Source organism: Lampetra fluviatilis, chromosome 35 (assembly GCF_964198595.1).
Source record: "Lampetra fluviatilis chromosome 35, kcLamFluv1.1, whole genome shotgun sequence".
Taxonomy (NCBI): domain Eukaryota; kingdom Metazoa; phylum Chordata; class Hyperoartia; order Petromyzontiformes; family Petromyzontidae; genus Lampetra; species Lampetra fluviatilis.
In genome coordinates, this window is record NC_136309.1 from 6,493,806 (window position 1) to 6,509,950 (window position 16,145).

Here is a 16,145-nt window from a genome sequence, read left to right on the forward strand (position 1 = left end):
TTTGAGTAGGAGATCAACATCACTTTTAACCTGACCACCTCTGTGACCTCGAAGCACATGGGGTTCAGATCGATGCTGTGATGGGTTATCCCCGAAGTGGGATGAGTGATGATGAGTTTGTTCGCTGATGAGGAGACCCGCGTGTGCTTCGATGAAGAGGGCGGTTTGTGTGCAGCTTGGGATCCACAGTTTCGGAGGCCAAGCGCTAGGCGGCCAACAGGTAACGGGACCATCAAAGTTGTAATATAAGTGAGTGTGGTTACTATTACAAGAGCTTGGGGAATTATGGAAAGGGAATTCTAAAGTGGAGCAGTGCATGGGAAGAAGCAAGAGAGTCGAGGCGAGTGGGTGATTTGAGTGCGTCGATGTGACCCGCAGTGTGGTGGTTGAACACAAGTTTGGATGATACGTTGAGGACTCGTTCTCCAAGACCGAGTCCTCAACATGGGTGGAGGAATCGTTGAGTGATGTATACTGAAAGAGCAATCGGTGTCGTAGCGATCGAGGAGTGTTGAGGAGGCAACTGGTCGCCGGTGAGCGAGTGACTGGGCGGCGAGTGGCTGGATCGCCGCTCGCCCCGCCTGCCGCCCTGCGCTGAACTCGATCCGACGCAGCGAGACGGCGCGCCTCCCACTCGCTGTGGGCCAGAGGTCGCAAACGGGTTTTGATTCCTTACCCGTACCTGGCCGCACCAGGGTACGGTTACCCGTTCCCTACCCGTACCCTACCCGAAATGAGTGACAAACGGTTACTCACCAGTGACTCACGGCGTACCCGTACCCGGCCGCACCAGGGTCGCAAACGGGTAGCCGGGTATCGTGTAGGGTACGGGTATCGAGTACCCGGTTGCGACCTCTGCAGTGGGCCACGCGGTGTGTGAAGCGCCCAGACCGACATCGTGGAAAGATGGCCAGGAGATGGCAATACAGCAAATAGTTTTCATCCATTTCTGCAACAACAACAACGTGTCCAAACATGCGCACTGCAAGACACCTAACCGTGAACAAAAATAATATTGCGAATTGAGGACTTCCTGGGTAAATAAAAGTTATACATCTTCTTGGTTCTTTCGGTAAAGTCACGTAGAAGGGAGATAATAAAATAATAAAAATAAAACATAATAAAATAATTCTCACGACGTTTCGGCCACAGACACTGTCTTTCAAACAGACCTGTTCTTCACCTGAGGACGGCTGCTTGCGTTGTGGCCGAAACGTCGTGAGAATTATTTTATTATGTTTAATTTTTATTATTTTATTATCTCCGTTCTACGTGACTTTACCGAAAGAACCAAGAAGATGAATCCCTGCAGTCACGAAAGCTTTAAATCAAAAGTTATACAGGTAGGAACAACAGGTTCCACACTGCCCACCAGGGATGATTTGTCTGTCGTGCATATTTGTCAGTCGTGCACGAATGCGCTGTCCAACCAAGTTCCTACCTGCCCACTCCGAAGGAACGTGTTTCAATGTGCTGTGCAAAAAACCTGGGCTGTGGACACCGCAAGAGGACATGGGCAGCGATGAGTGATGCGGAGTCAGAGATGAGTAGCGGTGGGTGTTGTTTATCCTCGCACTGTACATACACAGGTCACCCTCGCGTTGATTGAGTCATGAGAATTAGCCTTGCGTTCAGAGGACATCGCAAGATAATCAGTAGGGGAGGGTGAGGGGGGGTATGAGCAGAGCGCTCGGTCGAGAGGGATCGGCCCCGTGCCCCCAGGGCTCCTGGTACAGGTGTTGGGTTTCCTCGCCGCGTTGCTAGGCGATGCACTGTGCAGGTGAGGCGTTCACCTTCCCCTCCAATGCCGCCGAGGTGCGCGTCGCAGCAGAACGTGGGGTTGACAGTCACCCCGACCCTCCCCTTTGTCCTACAGCCTCAAATTCGCCCGCTGGCGGTCGGGGAAGGGGGGGGGGCTGGGGCGGGAATGTGCATGGCCGCAGCTTCGCCTTGGTAACCGTGGCTCAGCCCGGACCAAGAATAGAGTCTAATCCCCGGGGCGCCATACGGGGCGGCGGATGCGCTGACCCTGGTGCTGAGGGGTGACACCGCTCGTGCTGCTGCCGAGAGCGCTGCTCTCCACGGTGCTGAAACTCGGTCCACGCCTACGCGTACCGCGCACCGTGGCCAGGATGAAGATCAACAAACTCGACCAGAGCCAACAGCATCGGCCTCGGCTGCAGCACCTGGCCAAGGTACGCGACGCACTCGCAGAGTCGAGGGCGCTGTGGGTTTTGGTCGAGCCTTTTGTCGCCGTGATTTGTGTGCCCGGCGGTAACCGTGTTTCTCGCGCTCACGTTCCGGTTGATCCTCACGCAGTCCCTTAACCCAAACGTGGAATTAGTCATTTTAAATATTTACCCAGGGAAGCGTCTCCGAGTCTCGGGACGAGTGTTCAGACGAGCTCTGCGTGGGGTTTGGCTTCGGGTGGCAGGAAACCAGAGAACGCGGAGAAAACCCGCCAAGCTGTGGACAAGGGGCTGCCACTTAACACGACCATCTCCTGGCCACGCCACGAATAAAACGTCGGACAAACCTGGTGGTCACTCGGCCAAAGAACCAGGCTCAAGCCTGCTTGGCTTCTGGGTTGTTGGCAAGGGTGGGACTTAACCATTAAACGAATTCAGTCACTCGCTAACCGGCGGCCAGTCACCTTCCCGTCACTCTTCTATCGCTACCAAGATCCGTTACCATGAACCCGTTGATTCCTCCGCCCATGTTGAGGACTGGGTCTCCCAGACACCGACTGTTTCGTTTCATCTACACTTTGTTCAGTCACCACACTGCGGATCGCAACAACAAACTCACACAGGTCACCTCACTGGGCTTTCTTCTTCCCTCAGACTGCTCCACTTCGAAATTATCTCCTCCGATGATCTTTCCCTAAGCATGACCGTATGAACCTTAGCAACGTTGATAGTGCTGTCTGTTGCTCGCTGCTTGATGTTACGGACCTCTGAACTTGAACAACATTGATAGTATTCTTGGTTCTTTCGGTAAAGTCACGTAGAAGGGAAATAATAAAATAATATATATATGAAACAATAAAAATTCTCACGACGTTTCGACTGCAACACAAGCAATCATCATCAGGTGTGAAATCCACAGCAAGGAAATGTAAAAAAATTTTTTTAACAAAAATGTATTGCTGTGGATTTCACACCTGATGATGATTGCTTGTGTTGCAGTCGAAACGTCGTGAGAATTTTATTGTTTTATATTATCTTATTATTTCCCTTCTACGTGACTTTACCGAAAAAAACAAGAATATGAATCCCTGCAGTCACGAAATAAGCTTTAAATCAACATTGATAGTGCCGTGTGTTGCTGGCCGATTGATGTCACGGGCCTGTGGGCCGATACTCAGACACCGTCAACTTCCCCGTGCTTCGTGACGGCCCCCAGGTGGCATGATCAGCGCCACACAGAAGGGTCGTGCAGCCCACTCGGCGTGACACCGGCGGTCTGCGTCACGGAGCTGAGGGCGTTATCCCCTCGCCACTCATAAATCAAGGCGGTCGACATGCCGCCGGGGGCTGGACCCTCGTGAACAAAAGTCTTGAGACTCGGCGAGGCTTCTGCCATGCACACCAAGATCACGATGTTGACGACGATGACGACGATTGTTCGGCCCTGTGGAACGCGGAGTGGAGTTTCTTTCTTTCTAGATTTGAAGTTTTCGTGACTGCAAGGATCCATGCTCTTTGGTTCTTTCGGTAAAGTCACGTAGGTGAAAATAATAAAAATAAAACATAATAAAATAATTCTCACGACGTTTCGGCCACAGCGCAAGCAGCCGTCCTCAGGTGAAGAACAGGTCTGTCATTCAGGCGCTGTCTTTCCGACAGACCTGTTCTTCACCTGAACACGGCTGCTTGCGTTGTGGCCGAAACGTCGTGAGAATTATTTTATTATGTTTCATTTTTATTCTTTTATTATGTCCCTTCTACGTGACTTTACCGAAAGAACCAAGAAGATGAATATGGAGTTTCTTTCTCGCTCGAGCGGAGTCGTAGCGCCATGAGCGTGGAAACGCGACGAGCGCCACGCGGATTAGCGCGGTGGGAAGAGGAAGGGGGGGGGGCAGCTCTGCGTGCTCGAATTGAAAGGGGGGCGAAGTCGTGCAGGGGGTGGGGGGCTGTGGAAACGCAGTTTCTCGAGCTTCAGCACCGCGAATTGGAACGCGAAGATCTCGCGCGCGAACATCACCACGGGCGTGCTCCGGCGTGGCAGCTCGGAGCGCTGGTGACGCGCATGCAGGACTCGGAGCGCGGGGTGCCGATGAGAGACCAGCTGCTCAGCGACACAATCATCCCCGACGCCACCACTGGTCAGGGCACCCCCACGCACACCCCCCCCCCCAGACTCCCGCCCCCTACCCCCCCCCTTTCCCCCCCGTCCCCCCACTGCATCACGTGACGAGGCGCGGGTCCCGCTGTGCGCCGCGTGCAGGACGCGACCTCGTGCAGTGGATGGAGCAGGGGCTGCACGTGACCGCGGACGGTGAGAGCCCCCCCCCCCCGCCAAACCCCCTCAAACCCCCCCTACCCCCACCCCTTATCCCGCCAAACGTTCTCTCCAGGATCGATAAGACGAGTACCACTTTCTGGGGTAACGGACTGTGGTTGTTACTACTGTAATAAAGGTCGTGGAAGCGACTTCTAGAATCCGGTCTTTATTTGTCTTTCGTTCACAACACTCCCGTCTTACTCCTTCACGCTGCTGACAGACAGCGTGAGAGGGAGAGAGACACGCGCGGCCACGTGGCAGCCTGGACCCCGCTCCAGCGTGGCCTCACCCTCCGTTCCAGATCTGACCACGTGTTGTCTGTCTCCACACCTTTCAATACCCGGGTCACGTGGTACCTTTCCACCAATCCTGGTTAACCTCCATGGAATCTTCTAGACTCCATCGTACGTTCCCAGGACCGCGCCCTGACTCGTCCCCCCATTGGCTGTGGCTAAAGCCAGCAGATCCAATCCTCTACTTACAGATGTCACCTTCCCATTACGTCAGGGCCACGCCCCTAGACTTCCCCCCATTGGCTATGGGCCAGGACCGGTAGAGCCAATCATCGTAACGAGGTGTGATCCATCAACAACCCGGATATATCCTCACATTACACTACGATAGCCCCTGCCAGAGGTATGTAGAATTCCAACCCGCTGTCTCGCGGCTGCTGTTGAAACGGTAGACGAGCATCGCCTCAATGGTCGCTTGAGCAGCAGGGGGTCACCAGGGCCCTGGCTGCGTGCCATGGGGGGTCGGGGGGGGGGGCACGAGGCGACCCCGCTCTGCTCCCTGCAGACGCCCGCAGTAGCTCCAACCCTGAACGCCGTGCTCGCCCTCCTGTGCAACCCGTGGGCAACTTGGGAGCAACTCGAATGCTGCAACCTCCCCCCCCCCCCCCCCTTCTTCTCCACGCACCTCCCCCTGACCTTACCCGACCTCATCCGCCGGCACGCAAACCCCCCCTCCCACCTTGCCCCCCCACCTTGCCCCCCCCCCCCCCCGTAGAGGCGCTGCACCTGAGCTGGCTGTTGGTCGCCTGCGGATTCGTCTATCCGCTCTCCGAGCCGCGCAACCTCGCACTGCGCCCCGATGGCTCCCTCTACCGCTTCCAGGTGACGCCGTGTGGGGGTCACGCTGCGTGGGGGTCACGCTGTGTGTGTGTGGGGGTCACGCTGTGTGTGTGGGGGGGTCACGCTGTGGGGGTCACGTGTGCTCGTGCTCCTTCTCTCCGCAGGCCCCCTACTTCTGGCCACTTTATTACAGCCAGAGCGAGGACACGGATTACGGTGGGGCTGGGAGGCGACGGGACCCCCCCCCCCAAACTCACCATCATCTTATCCCTCCACCCTCTCACCGCCCTCTCTCTCACCCCCTCACACACTCACCGCCTCCACACTGCGTAGCTCCACTCCACTCGCACCCCCACGCTCTTGTCACCCCTCCACACCCCCCCCCCCCAACACCTCACCGCTCCCCCCCCCCACACCTCACCACTCCCCCCCCCACAACACCTCACCACTCCTCCCCCCCCCCACAACACCTCACCACTCTCCCCTCCCCCACAACACCTCACCACTCCTCCCCCCCCCACACCTCACCACTCCCCCCCCCCCAACACCTCACCGCTCCCCCCCCCCCACACCTCACCACTCCCCCCCCCCCACAACACCTCACCACTCCTCCCCCCCCCCCCCACAACACCTCACCACTCCCTCCCCCCACACCTCACCACTCCCCCCCCCCAACACCTCACCGCTCCCCCCCCCCACACCTCACCACTCCCCCCCCCCACAACACCTCACCACTCCCCCCCCCCCAACACCTCACCGCTCCCCCCCCCACAACACCTCACCGCTCCCCCCCCCACACCTCACCACTCCCCCCCCCACAACACCTCACCACTCCCCCCCCCCCAACACCTCACCACTCCCCCCCCCACAACACCTCACCACTCCTCCCCCCCCCCCCACAACACCTCACCACTCCCCCCCACACCTCACCACTCCCCCCCACACCTCACCACTCCCCCCCCCCAACACCTCACCACTCCCCCCCCCCCACAACACCTCACCGCTCCCCACCCCCCCCACAACACCTCACCGCTCCCCACACCCCCCCCCACCTCACCGCTCCCCGTGCCAGCTGTGCTCCTCCGTGTTTCCACAGCGATTTACCTGGCGCGGAAAAACATTCGCAGCAAGGGCGAACTGGACGAATACGAGAAGGTGCGATCAGAACCGGCATCATCAGCAGCAGCACCATCATCAGCAGCAGCATCAGCAACATCAGCATCAGCAGCGGCATAATCAGCGTCATCGGCAGTTGCCGTGGCTCCTCACTCGCCCCCCCCCCCGTCCTTCTCTGCCCCCCCTCGTCTTCCCCCCCCCCCCCTCACCAGGAGTTGTACTCCACGCTGCACCAGAAGATCAACCACGAGTGGGACTACGTGGTGTGCCAGGCCAAGGAGCAGTACAGGTGAGGGGCGCAGGTGGGGGGGGGGGGGTGCAGGTGAGGGGCCAGGTGAGGGAGAGAGGTGAGGATGATGGAGTTATGATATTGATGATGTGGTGGGTCTGTCGAGGCGAGGTGCTGGCTGGGTATGTATCCGTGTGTCTGTGTGTCTGTGTGTGTCTGTGTGTCTGTGTGTGTCTGTGTGTCTGTGTGTCTGTGTGTGTGTCTGTGTGTCTGTGTGTCTGTGTGTGTCTGTGTGTCTGTGTATCCGTGTGTCTGTGTGTGTCTGTGTGGTTAAGGTGCTGCGCTACGAATCCAGCCACCCGAGTTCGATTCATGCTCACGGCCAACACCAGCGACGATTATCTGAACCATTACCGGGCCTCCCCTAGGTCGACTTAGCCTCAAATAACCACCTGGCGCAGTGTGTACATATCAGCACTGGGCGTGGTGCTGGTCACCACCCACCCCCTTGTGCGATGTGCCGACCTTCATAGGCGCTCGCTAACAGCACTTGCCCCGAGAGCGCGCGGCAGCTACACGGGGTGTCTTTGTCTTTGTTGTGCAGGAGCGGACGCGAGCGGCCCAAAGGCGACCGCGTGGTCCTCGAGTGCCAGGAGCGCGCCCACTGGCTCGTGCGGAGACCCCCGGTAGCCACGCGCGCCGCACGCTGTGGGGGGGGGGGGGCTGGCCCCGCTCCCCCACTGAGGGGGGCAGCGCTGGGTGTAGCTGGTTGTCCCGCGTTCATTGATTGTCTTTTTGACCCCCCCCCCCCGCCTCCGCCTCCGCCTCCACATCCCCTGCAGCCCGGTGCCCTGCATGCCCTGGACAGTGGACTCAACCGAGTGATGGAGCCTGGCGCGGAGGAGGTGACGACACCCTGCGCCCTGCGCCCTGCACACCACACCAAGCGCCCTGCGCCCTGCACCCCGAACCTCGCACGGTGCACCCTCTCAGTGTCTGTCTCTCGTTTTGCAGAAGCCAACGGTGGAGCAATACCGTCGCCAGGTGAGCTCCGCTCCACCTCGCTCCACCTTACGCCACTCCACCCCGCCCCGCTCCACCCCACCCCGCTCCACCCCACCCCGCTCCACCCCACCCCGCTCCACCCTACCCCGCCCCACCCCACCCCACCCCGCTCCACCCCGCTCCACCTCACCCCGCTCCACCCCACCCCGCTCCACCCCACCCCGCTCCACCCCACCCTGCTCCACCTCACCTCACTCCACCCCACCCCGCTCCACTCCACCCCGCTCCACTCCACCCCGCTCCACCCCACCCCGCTCCACCTCACCCCGCTCCACCCCACCCCGCTCCACCCCGCTCCAACCCACCCCGCTCCACCCCGCTTCACCCCACCCCGCTCCACCCCACACCACCCCACCCCGCTCCACCCCACCGCGGGTGATGCGGCTTCACCCCACGCGTGTAAACACTTACGAATGAAGTTGGCCAAACACCCCACGATAGGACCACAGAGCTTGGGCAAGTTGTTGGATGCGCCAGTTTTGGCTGTATGGGACCCCCCCCTGCCTCCCCCCACCCCCCCCCCCTGCCTCCCCCCACCCCCCCCCCCCTGCCTCCCCCCCCCCCTGCGCAACGGCGGCGCGCTATACTAATTCCCCAGCGGCGCCTGGATGTGCCCTCGGCACGAATGACGGCGAAATTTCCCCCCCAAAAAACCCACGCGTACATCACAAGCAACACGTGGCACACGAACTCTACGCGTGCGTCCCGTACACGGCGATGTCGTCGTTTTGTGTTCAGCGTGTTGTCCTTCCCCCGCACCTCCACACACGCAGCGTTGGCTACGTACGACGAGAAAGAAGTTCAGTGTGCATGCAATTCACGTTGCTGTGGGGCGGCGGGGGGTTCGTGTTGCTGACCTGGCCGTGAACCGTGTCCCCCAGGTCATGTACTATCAGCAGGCAGCACTGCGCTCTCGCACCAAGACCTCCGTCTCCCTCGGGAGGTGAGGCCTGACACGAAGTGGGGTGGGGGGGGGTGTGGGGGGTGCGAGGGGCGGGGGGACGCTAACCCATGACACTCCCCCACCCCCCCCCCTTAGTCTGTTGAAGTTCTCGGAGTCGTTCAGCGTGTACGACCCCCTACTCACCACGTGTCTCCCCAGCAACCCCTGGGTAACGGACGACACCATGTGCTGGACCCTCAACTCCCCCAGGTGACACTGCTAAAGGGGCGACATCACCCTGACCCTAACCATGGCCATAGCCATAGGCCTGACCCTTCACCTACAGCTCATCACATTCGTCAATAACACTTGGTGCAAGATCATTTTATACGCGCAATGAAGAGGGGTCATTGCTCGAAACGTCGCCTATTAATTATATATACGTTTTTCTGTCAAGGCTGCAGTGTTATTGATGGACGTGTTGAGTGTGTTAGTTTGTTAAGTGGACTTGCGCGCCACTGCCAACGCAGCAGCAGCAGCACGATATCGTGTCACATGAACACTCGCTCTGACCCCAACACTCATACTAGCCCCGCATACGTGATGTCTGTGTGTTGTGTACGCGTGGCATGTGTTGCGTACACGTGTTGTGTTTGCGTGGTTTGTGGTGTATACACGTGGCGTGTACGCGTGGAGTGTACGTGTGGTGTGTACGTGTGGTGTGTACACGTGGTGTGTGGTGTGCACACGTGGTGTGTGTACGTTGTGTGGTGTGTACGTGTGGTGTGTACGTGTGGTGTGTACACGTGGCGTGTATACGTGGTGTGTGGTGTGTACACGTGGTGTGTGGTGTGTGCACGTCGTGTGTGTACGTGCTGTGTACACGTGTTGTACGTGCTGTGTTGTGTGTACACGTGTTGTACGTGCTGTGTTGTGTGTACGTGGCGTGTGGCGTGTACACGTGCTGTGTTGTGTACGTGCTGTGTGGTGTGTACACGTGTTGTACGTGCTGTGTTGTGTGTACGTGGCGTGTGGCGTGTACACGTGCTGTGTGTTGTGTACACGTGTTGTGTACACGTGCTGTGTGGTGTGTACACGTGGTGTGTACACGTGCTGTGTGGTGTGTACACGTGTTGTGTGTACGTGCTGTGTGGTGTGTACACGTGGTGTGTACACGTGTTGTACGTGCTGTGTGGTGTGCACACGTGTGGTGTGTACGTGGTGTGTGGCGTGTACACGTGCTGTGTACACATGTGGTGCGTACGTGGCGTGTACACGTGCTGTGGCGTGTACACGTGCTGTGTACACGTGTGGTGTGTACACGTGTGGTGTGTACACGTGTGGTGTGTACACGTGCTGTGTGGCGTGTACACGTCCTGTGCTCAGCGTGGAGGTGCCCACGCGGCTGCGTGTGGAGCGGTGGGCGTTCTCGTTCCGGGAGCTGCTCCGTGACCCGCGGGGCCGACGCGAGTTCCAGGCCTTCCTCAAGAAAGAGTTCAGCGGTGCGGGGGGGGGGGTTGAGGGGGGCGGAGGTGGGGGGGTGGGGACAAAGGTGGTGGGGGGGGGGCGGAGGTGGTTTGAGGGCAGAGATGGGGGGGGCGGAGGTGTGGGGAGGCTGCCCCCCACATGGCCTCCGCATAGCGGTTGGCACAGCGCAACCCTCGACTGTGTGTGAAGAATGAATCTCAGACGAAGCTCTGTGACATCCGCTTCCGCGGCGCGCTTTCACACACGGAGCGAGGCCGGCACTGCTCTGCGAGGTTGTTGCCCGGATGCTCCATCACGTGACGGCGATAGCAACATCGGGGATACGTCTTCTTGGTTCTTTCGGTAAAGTCACGTAGAAGGGAAATTATAAAATAATAAAAATAAAACATAATACGTCCTCAGGTGAAGAACACCTGAGGACGGAAACGTCGTGAGAATTATTTTATTATGTTTTATTTTCATTATTTTATTATTTCCCTTCTACGTGACTTTACCGAAAGAACCAAGAAGATGAATCCCTGCAGTCACGAAAGCTTTAAATCGAAAAAATCGGGGATACGTGTTGGGGGCGGGGGGGGGTGATGTATGCGATGTTGTGTGATGTGTGATGTTTGCGATGGCGCAGGGGAGAATCTTGCATTCTGGGAAGCCTGTGAGGACCTGAAGCATGGGGATCAGAGCAAAGCGAAGGAGAAGGCGGAGGAGATTTACAAGTGAGTGGCGGTGGGGGTCGGGTGCGTCTCTCTCGCCTCTCACTTACCTCTCCCGCTCTCTCATTCCAACTCACGCTGGGGAGCCGGAAAGGCCCCTCTCTGCACCAGCGTGGACGGCACCCTCGTGTTCACCTTCTGAAACGCTCGCTCGTCACCGTGGCGTGCGCGATGACACCACAACCACGTGACTTTTTTCTTTTGTGTTGTGTGCGGTGCTTTCAGCACCACAGCACGTGGATTTGTAACGATATGTAACGTTTGTTTTCTTTTTTCGTTTGCTGGTGACTGTTTTTCATATTGGAATCGCCTCCGGTGCTTTTGTTGCTAGCGGCAATAAAAGTTGTTTAAAAGTCAAGTCTCATTCCAACTCTCATCCCTCTGCCTCTCTCTCTCTCACTCTCTCATCTCTCCCCCACCCGCTCCCCCAGGCTGTTCCTGGCGCAGGGAGCGCGTCGTTGGATCAATATCGACGGGAAGACCATGGACATCACGGTGCGCGGCCTCCAGTGCCCGCACCGCTACGTGCTGGACGCCGCGCAGACGCACATCTACATGCTCATGAAGAAGGTGGGGGGAAGCGGGTGGGGGGGGCGAGTGGCATGGCGAGGGTTTGGTGGCGGTGACATCACCGCGGAGCTTGTGCCAGGCTAGGTGCACGTTGATGCTACGTGAAGTGTCGAACGCCGGCTGGCAGGAGGTCACGGGGCAGACCCAGGTGCCATGGGTCGGCTGACTGAGATGACTGGCAGATGCACCACCTGTGCCCCTACTGTGCCAACTACAGCACAGCCGAGGGCAGCCACGTTTTCAGTTCTCGGTGTAAACTCGGACTTGTTTCTCAGGCACCCAGGCCCGATCAGCACTGCACAGTACCAGTGCAACGCCGGTACCACAGCTAAGGTGCAAATCAATTCCTGTCCCAGACACACCGACGCCAGGACTGCCTCGGACGGCCTGGGGTCGGATCTAGACAAAGTGGCAACCCAAGAATTGGCCAAGACCATCATTTGCACGCATAGTCACTTTAAGATGTTTTCTTGTTAATGTTTTTGTTTGTTGCGGTTGCACCCGATTCAAGAGCCGAATGGCTCACAGGGCTATACCAAATAAATGAAATGAAAACTCAAAACTGCACGGGGCTTCATAAAATGAGCACCGCCTTTGTGGGTTGAACAGTGGATGTCTGGGTAAAAACGTGACTTCTCCTCTTGACCTTGACCCTGACCCCTGCTTCCAGGACACCTTCTACCGCTACCTCAAGTCGGACCTCTACAAGAGTCTCCTCGCCAAGGCCGTGATGCCGCGTGAGACCGACAAGAAGTGAGAACCCTCCCCCGCTCCAACCCCCCTCACAGGGGGATGCCCCCCCCGCCCGCCACCCCCGAGATGGGAAGGGACTGTGCACGCGAGAGGTAAGCGGTGATCACACCGCGACCTGCGTGCCCGTTACTGCACGAGCGGAGGAGGGGCGGAGAAGGATCGGATCTGCAATCAGGGAGGCACGCAAATCAGGCGCAAATCTTCTGGGACGGACACGGAATAGGGGACGAGGGAAGGATAAAATACTCGTCGATGGCAATTCATCAGACACTTGGACGTGCAACGATCACGTGCTTACATGGCGATGACTTTTCTCCCCCTCTCTTCTACCCCCCCCCCCACCTTAGTACCCGCTTCCCACGCCACGCGAGCCCCAGCCCAGTGGCGCTGCGTGCGGCCGAGGAGGAGGAGGCACGGAAGGCCACGGCAGCGGTGCCGCAGATGGACCTCACACAGGTCATGAGCAAACTGGACAAGCGAAACCAGCCTGCCAAGTGACACGCACGCAGCACAAACAGGCAGCACACACACCACTACTGAACCCCGCACACACATGTTGTAGACAAATGCCTCGCACACAAAAACAATCGCTATTCTCAACAAAGTGGCAGTGACGTTACTTCCTCATTTATCAGGCTAGGTGCACTTTGAGGCCATGTGGAGTGTGGTATGAATTAACGGAGTCAGATGACTGGCAGATGCACCAATTGTGCTTTCTCCTGAGCCACCTCGTTGTATTTTATCCACCCGGTGCTCCGCTCGTTGTTGTGAGCGTCACTCTTCCGCCCTCCGCTGTTGCTGGAGAGCGACTGTTTCCAGCTGCCCAGTAGCGTCCTTCACGAGCCTCCACCACAAGGGCCGATCTTGACACCGCTGGTACCAGTTATCGGCAAGTCCACTTAGCTCCACGTCCTCCTGTACCACATCACTCCCGTGCCACACCCATTTATTCCCCTCTGTCTGGCCAGCCAAAAGCTGCTCGGGTATGTGGTGGCTGGGCATGTGACCTACACAGTGAAATATCATGGTTTTCATGAGCCCTCCTGCAAAGAATGAAAAGGATCGTAGGCACGACAGCCTGGATGTTTTAATCCGGCACAGGTGTTCCTTAAAAGGGTCCACGTTTTGCAAGCATACACACATGGATGGGGCATCATTGTCGCCGGAGAAGACCCAACATTTAATGTGGAGCGACAGGCCAGGGAGTTTCCGCACAGCGTCACGCAGCCAATAAAACAAGATTACGCTGCTCGACTTGAGTTGGAGTGAGACCTCCGCTGCCAAGTTGGAGCTGTCACGAGCATTCTGGCCAGGCAATCAAACCCCTCAATCCTTCTCTGCCATTACCCTAGTACTGGTGGCGAATTTACGGGGGTGGGTGTTGCGTGACATAGAATAAACCGAGACGAGTGCTCTGTTGTCAGGACTGATGGAAAGGTGGCACGCTCCAACTACAGTAGCAGAACTCGTGAAAGCGAACAGCGGTAACCTGCTCATCAGCATTGCAGATTTGGTTGACCAAACAGGACCCTGCGGGGTGGGCTGGTAGGAATAATACTAATACCGGTACAGGGATATCGACCGCACACACACGCACACGCGCACACACGCGCATAAACGTACACACGCACACACACACACACCGCACGCACACACACATACATGCACGCACGCACACGCACACGTAATGAAGTTGTGTTGCTACGCTTCCAGTTCGCCGTGAATAACGATCCGAAGCCCAATAGCGCCCATTCATCACGCCGCTCGAGTGGGCCGGACACGCACACACGCACACACACGCACACACGCAAACACACACGCACACACACACGCGCAGGGGGAGCGGGCGGCCATCTTGTCGGACGGACGGACGGACAAACGGACGCGGACGGACGGACGGACGGACAAACGGTCGGACGATATAATCTATTGGTGGTCTGGTCCACTTCGTTCCTACCAGTATAAGGAGCAATCCCTCTAGCGCACAAAGGCATCGATCAAGCTGCCACTGTATCTGCAGAAATTCCACTGGCACAGCCATGGAAAACTCCTTGAACTGGTCAAACAAAGGTACTGGATTCAAGCAGCGCGCTGGCAAGGTCGTGGAGACCCAGTGTGGTGGTCTCAGGCCAGGGCGGTCCTGCACAGACACCGGATTCTCTGTCTGCTACAGAAGAGGAGCTTCAGTCGGACATACAAAGATAAAGATCCCCCTTATAGCCGAAACAGACTGTAGGGGCAAGTGCTGTTAGCGAGCACCTACATACAAGCATAATTACACACACACACAGAATTGCACACACACACAGAATTACACACACGCACGTACACACACACATATACATAACGACACAGGTACACACACGACCACCGTTGGCATGTTTAGAAGGCACAGGATGTCCCGAGGTATCGGTACATCTTTCCCGTGTGAACACGGAGCCATCCTGCTGTCTGCGCTTGCTATGATCCATCCGCTGTTTCTGTGCGTGGTTCGCTGGTTCGCTGTTATCATTCACGCTTGTTGTGTCGCGCGCCGAGCTTGGTCAACCACACCGCCCAGTCGGTCAAAAGTGTTCTTCGCAAATAACCGCGTCTCGTCATCACCGCCGCTCACCACACGAGGGGGCACTGCACGTCCAAGTATCCCCCGCTCTGCATGCCCCACTGCCCCCCCCCCCCCCGCAATGCCCCCACTGCCCCCCACACTCCCCCTGCATGCTCCACTGCTACCCTCTGCATGCCCAAGTGGAACCCAAATCGGCTTGCCCCACTACCCCCCTCTGCACGTTCCACTGCCCCTCCCCTCCGCAATGCCCCCACTACCCCCCTCCGCATGCCCCACTGCCCCCCTCTGCATGCCCAAGTGGACCCCAAATCGGCATGCCCCACTGCCCCCCTGCATGCCCAAGTGGACCCCAAATCGGCATGCCCCACTACCCCCCTCCGCATGCCCCACTGCCCCCCTGCATGCCCAAGTGGACCCCAAATCGGCATGCCCCCCCCCCTCCATGCCCTCTGCGAATGCCGTCACCGTCCGCTCTCCGCGTGGGGGGGGGTCCTGCCCCCCGCTGAGCCCGTGTCTCCCCCGCACAGGCTTCGAGCTCCCCGTGCCGCGCCGGGGTTTACACGGGCGGGGGGGGCGCCCTCATCCCTGCGGCCCCCCTCCCGCGTGCCCCCCCCCCGGCATCCGACTCGCGCGGAGCCTCTCCTCCACAACGAGCAGCGTGGCCCCCTCCTCCCCAGCTCCTCCTCCTCCTCGCGCTGCTCCCGGTTCCTCCGGCTCCTGACCCCCCCAACTCTTGACCCCGACCTCGCACCACCCCCCCCCCCCTGACCCAACCCATCGGCTCTGACCGTGAGCGCTGAGAGTCACCCTCTCGCGAGCCCCCCTCCCTCTCCTCTTGCGCTTGTGTCTGCCCCCCACCCCCATCCTCCACCCTCTCCCTCGTGACCCCCCCTCCTCCCCTGGTGAAGAGGTGATTACGGATAGATGTGAATAGAGTGAATAGAGCGTGAGTAGCGTGTGAGTAGCGTGGGTAGTGGGTTCTGAATTAGGGGGGTTGTAAATAGAGGGGCGTGAATAGAGGAATGCGATTATAGGGCTGTGAATAGAGATTAGTGTAGGAGTGAATAGATGAGCGTGAATAGATGAGCGTGAATAGAGAGGGGTGTGTAGAGAGAGAAGGCGGAGTCCAGGAGGTGTTTCGAGTCGTGGCAATAAAGGCTTGTGAACAGACGTGCGGTGTCGG

At 58.2% G+C, this 16,145-nt stretch overlaps 1 protein-coding gene across 1 annotated transcript; it reads left to right on the forward strand.

Annotated features, from left to right (window-relative positions):
* Window positions 1-1,767: 1,767 nt before the first annotated feature.
* On the forward strand, window positions 1,768-15,700 carry LOC144944703 (regulator of G-protein signaling 9-like). The gene is given in 21 exon segments (XM_078873061.1): window positions 1,768-1,834; window positions 2,041-2,195; window positions 4,234-4,330; window positions 4,453-4,503; window positions 5,518-5,624; window positions 5,747-5,798; window positions 6,679-6,737; window positions 6,911-6,987; window positions 7,532-7,613; window positions 7,770-7,832; window positions 7,942-7,971; window positions 8,874-8,935; window positions 9,032-9,145; window positions 10,262-10,377; window positions 10,989-11,076; window positions 11,505-11,643; window positions 12,314-12,396; window positions 12,744-12,852; window positions 15,490-15,528; window positions 15,530-15,568; window positions 15,570-15,700. Coding segments are annotated over 21 exon segments (1,743 nt in total). The 3' UTR covers window positions 15,684-15,700.
* The last annotated feature ends 445 nt before the right edge of the window (window positions 15,701-16,145 follow it).